General features: G+C 59.2%; 1 protein-coding gene across 5 annotated transcripts in view; it reads left to right on the top strand.

The window, feature by feature from the left end:
- Window positions 1-4571, top strand: part of LOC113218049 (receptor-type tyrosine-protein phosphatase N2) — a 52681-nt gene that overhangs the window by 11823 nt on the left and 36287 nt on the right. For all 5 annotated transcript variants that reach the window (XM_052274761.1, XM_052274759.1, XM_052274760.1 and 2 more), the window contains exon 4: window positions 3788-3845. In XM_052274761.1, the coding sequence (XP_052130721.1) occupies window positions 3788-3845 (58 nt within the window). The remainder of the gene's footprint in view (window positions 1-3787; window positions 3846-4571) is intronic.

Genomic DNA, 4571 nt, shown 5'->3' with positions numbered 1-4571 from the left:
CCATGCAAAAGGATAAGGCAATCACAAACTGGTTGCATCACCAAACGTTACCTGGTGTGGTCGCGTCAAGAAACGTTACCCCGGTAACGTTAGTTGGGGGGACGTTGACAAAAGGTATCATCCCCGGTTGGGTTGGAAGGGGGAGGGGTACAAGAGAGAGGGGTAGGCGTCCTCATTAGTGGCTGCAGCTGCAGGGCCTAACTCGTCGAGCCCTAAGCCCTTCTCCGTACACCTGTCGCGTCAGACTGGCGCGGCGGAGGCCTTCGCCCCCCCTTCTCATAATTAGGCTGCCAGCACGTTAACGTTCTCATTCAATTTTCCCTCAGAAAACAAAAAGAAAGAAAAGCCTTGAAAGTTGCGGTGGTGGTTTGCCCTCTCTTTTGTCTATTCTTATGTTTCCCCTTTCCTTATCAAAGCCCCCTTTCATCTGTAGCGGCTTTGTACATACATCCTGCTTGTTATTTCTGTTATTTTTACAGGAAGTCCAGAGTCAATGACCTCATATTTTTGACGAAACTCTAGACGGGGTCCCGCCACATAGACGTCCGGAACATTCTACTGCTTCTCCCTCGGTCTCTCTCTGCTTATTCTGCGTCTCAATAATGGTCGATGAAAGACACCCCTTTCACGCGACATCGTCGTGCGTTTCTGATATGAATGCTTTATCGGCGGGTAGCATTTTTGTCGTCTATTGTACGACGTCACCTGGTGGCCTTCCCTTCATACCCGCCCCGCCCTATTATGTCCCGGCGGGCGGCCACAATGGGGGCGCAGGCAGCTGCCTCTATAGAATTGTTACGTTAGCGCGGCCGCCTCTTTGTGTTGCTCCAACGCCGGCGCGGGGCGGGCGGGGCCCTGCGGACGGGGCGGGCGGACAGACGTACCGGGGATGGACTGAAATACTGACGGTTGTACAACAGACGGCGGACGGACGAACAAATGAACAGACATATGGACGGGCGGACTGAAAGAAAAAAATCTGGCTGATTGACACTGACTGACACTGACACTATGGCTGACACTATGGCTGACACTGACACTGACAGACAGACAGACAGACAGACAGACAGACAGAGAGACAGTCTGACTGACTGACTGTCTGACTCCTTTCATAACAGCCCCTAACAGTTATAAACCAAAATACGGGAAGCATTAACAGAGTAGCAGCCAAGCTGGCCAGACCGACAGGCTAAGAATAAGGACAGCAACAAAAGACAGACGGACCAGTGCGGGAGAGATTCCGGAGCAGTATCCGGAATCCGAAACGAAGCAGGGAATGCCGCGGTGGGGGTCGCGGACACGGCGCCCTGCCCGGCGTTCCGAAGGAGGTCGCGGCGCCTTCACGCCGCCCCCGCGAGCGCCGGCTCGGCTCGGCCTTTGTTCTGCGCGGCGGTGGTTCCGGCTCGGCTCCGACTTTGTTCCGGTCGTTCCGGTTCGGTTTGGCTCGACTCGGCTCGGCCCGACCCGGTTATTCGAAGTTGTGTATGCTCATATTACCTGCTGCGTCTCGGTTTTCGCGCCGGAAAGCGCAGAAGGGCGAAACCAGAGGCGAAATCGCGTTATTTTTTCACTCTCTAGCCCCAGCACATATGGCATTCTCCACCTTTCATTATTTTCCTCCCCTTTCATATATAGGAACGCGCGGCAGTTTTCTTTTAACGTTCAATAACAAACATAATATGGGATGTTTTTATAGTGGTGTATTGTGACAGCCGTTCGGTGTTCGGTTCTCCCACACCCACCCGGGAGAGCAGCAGACAGCAGGAGGACGTCTGCTGACGCCGATAATTAGCAGCAGCGAACAGGATACGGTGCGGTCCCATTGGGTGGTCGTGTCGTGTCCTGGCGTGGCGTGGCGTGGCGTGGCGTGGCGTGGCGTGGCGTGGCGTGGCGTGGCGTGGCCAGGCGTGGCGTGGCCAGGCGTGGCGTGGCGTGGCAGAGGGGTTGGCAATTAAATTAGCGTCGTGCTCCGCTCCAGGGGAGCCACCGGGTCGCCCTCTGCCGCGCTCGCTGTGTTCGTTCCGCGCCGCCTGCCTGCCCCCGCCGCCGCGCTCGCTAGAGACGGTGGGCTGGGCTAGGCTAAACATAGCCGCGTTTATCCAACGCTTTTTACTATTATTATCTCGCGCGCCAGGCCAGGCCGGGCGGGGCGGGCCGGGCACTCGGTGATAACGGCCGTGGCGCTCTTACTCTGCCATGCTCTTGCTATGGCACCGCACCCCCGCCCCCGCCCTGCCACGACGTGTAAAAGTAGTGCAATTTATTTCGTCCTTTTTTTCCCGCCCGCGCGCGCGACGAAAAAAAAAAAAAAAAATCCCGGACGAAAAATGTCGGGGGTCGTAGTGTGTGTAGTGGTAGCGCAGAGCGGGGCGGAGGGCGGGGCGGAGGGCGGGGCGAGGTCCGAGTGCCTGGCTGGCGGGGCGGGGCGAGGCTTAAGACGAATGCGGTGTACGTGCGCCCCCGGTCTGGCCGGCGGGGAGTTAAGCCCCGTCGCGCTCATGCCGTGTTCAAACAGTCGCGCCGGCGGCGCGCACACGGCGCACACCGCCGCCACCGGGGGCACTGCGGGGCAGGAGGTGGGGGGACGTTGACAAAAGGTATCATCCCCGACGATGCTGGGAGGGAGCCGAGGGGGGTGGTTCGAGGCGGACTTTCTGCCCCGTCCCGGGCCACCCCCTCTCTCCCCCTCCCTCCGCTCCGCATCTCCGCCCTGATCCCCTCACCGGCCACCGGCCACGTTGTATGCATCCGTGGGACGGATTAGAAATGATCCGAAAAGTGGAAGGAGGGGGCCACATCAAAAGCGGTGGCCTGTGATTGTGTTTCACCGAGTTTGATTACTCTGTCAGTTCCGGTTAGTTTAGTTTGACGGAGCCGCTGGCCCAAGGCTTGCGCGGGGGGTGGTATGGAGTATGGAGGCTGGGCCGGGCTGGGCTATGGACCCGAGCCAGACCAGAGGGGCCGGCCCAGAGAGGCCCGCTGTCCTGTCATGCACCCACCCACACCCACGCACCCACGCACCCATGCATGCTTGTGGTCGCCCCCCACCCCCACCCACCCGCACCCCTTTGGATGCTACACGCGTGCGCTCTATCCGCAGAATCCAATCTGTTGCGGTTTTGCGCCCGGCTCGGGCCGCGCCCCCGCACCCGGACGCACAGGATGTGACATCTGAATGTGACTCGCAGCCGCGCGCGGCCGCTGCTGCTGCTGCTGCTGCTGCTGTCATGACCTTTCGTTAGCGCCGCTCCGCTCACTCCCCAAAGTGAGAAATGTTTTACACTGATATCGTTCCGACTTCGGGTCACTAGCGATACGGAAGTGCGGGTTGCTGGCCTGCAAATCGACGCGGCTTTTTGATAGTCAACCACATCGAAAAATTATTAGCCATGGCAACCATCGTATGGTTGGCTCATGGAGCACCTTGAAATATGGTTTCGTATCGCTGACGATGTGAGAACCGATATGTCGAAACGATGTCGAAAACATACCTCACTACGTGCTGAGTGTAACGTTTCCCGTTTCCACTCTCTCTCGGTCTACCGCCACCGCGCCGCACATTTTTGCCCGAGTTTTTGCCGTGGTTGGTTATGTGATGAGGCCTTGCCCCGCTCCAGTCCCGGATGCCGGCCGAGCCGCCGCTGCTAGTTTGCCGGCACGTCGTCGGCCCTGCTCTTTGATGTGCCCCTTCCCCCTTCCCCCTTCCCCCTCCTCTCCCCCTCCTCCTTCTGATCCCTGCTGCTTTGCCTTTCTGATTGAGACCTTGTGTTTGTTTCTGGTGTTGCAGACCGCGTCCTCGGGAAGTGCTTCAACCCGCTCAAGCAGCGGCCCAGCGAGATGAAGACGTGAGTATATATTTGAGGAGGACGCAGTCAAAGCAAGGGGGGCACTTCAAAAGAGACGGATTGCGAGCTTGAGTGGTTATTTGTGTGTACTGGCACCGCCCCTGTCCACCCCCTCAGCCAGGTGGGACAGCAGCAGGTGCAACTCCCTCCCTTATCTGCCGGGCCGCCGCCGCCGCCTCGCCGAAATATATTTTTACTACGGCTTGTGCAGCCGGACAGCCCCCCCAGGCCGGCGGCGGGCCAGTTCGGCGTCGGACCGTTCATTCAGAGCGAGCGGCAGTACGCAACAGTTTGGCCCGCCCCGCTCCGCCCCACCCGCAGGTCCTCCTCCGCCCCCTGGCCGCCGCCTGCACGGCAAAGCATTGATCGTGCCACCCCTAAGGCCCGCGCCGAGCGCGCGCGCCCAGCCGAGTGAGCAGAAGCGAGCAACCCCAGCGGCCTTGGGGCGGTCGTGCGTCCCCCGTGCAGGGCAGGGCTCCTCCTGGGGGACGTCTCGTCGCTCCTGATTGAGGGAGGCCCGGGGACGACGCCTCTGCGAGCGCGGCCGTGGCGGGCGAGGCGGAGAGACCGGCCCCTTGAGCCTTCTGCTCACTTCGGGCTCACGGTAAAAAAACAAATGTTTTGTTATTTGAGGAAAAACTGCTCAGATTTTCAAGGAATGAAGGGGAAAACATTTTTTCGAGGAGACTTCGTCAAAATCTGAGCAGTTTGTACTCAAATATGAGT

Source organism: Frankliniella occidentalis, unplaced genomic scaffold, assembly GCF_000697945.3.
Source record: "Frankliniella occidentalis isolate FOCC.00 unplaced genomic scaffold, Focc_3.1 Scaffold434, whole genome shotgun sequence".
Taxonomy (NCBI): Eukaryota; Metazoa; Arthropoda; class Insecta; order Thysanoptera; family Thripidae; genus Frankliniella; species Frankliniella occidentalis.
This window is presented reverse-complemented; position numbering and strand designations above follow the sequence as displayed.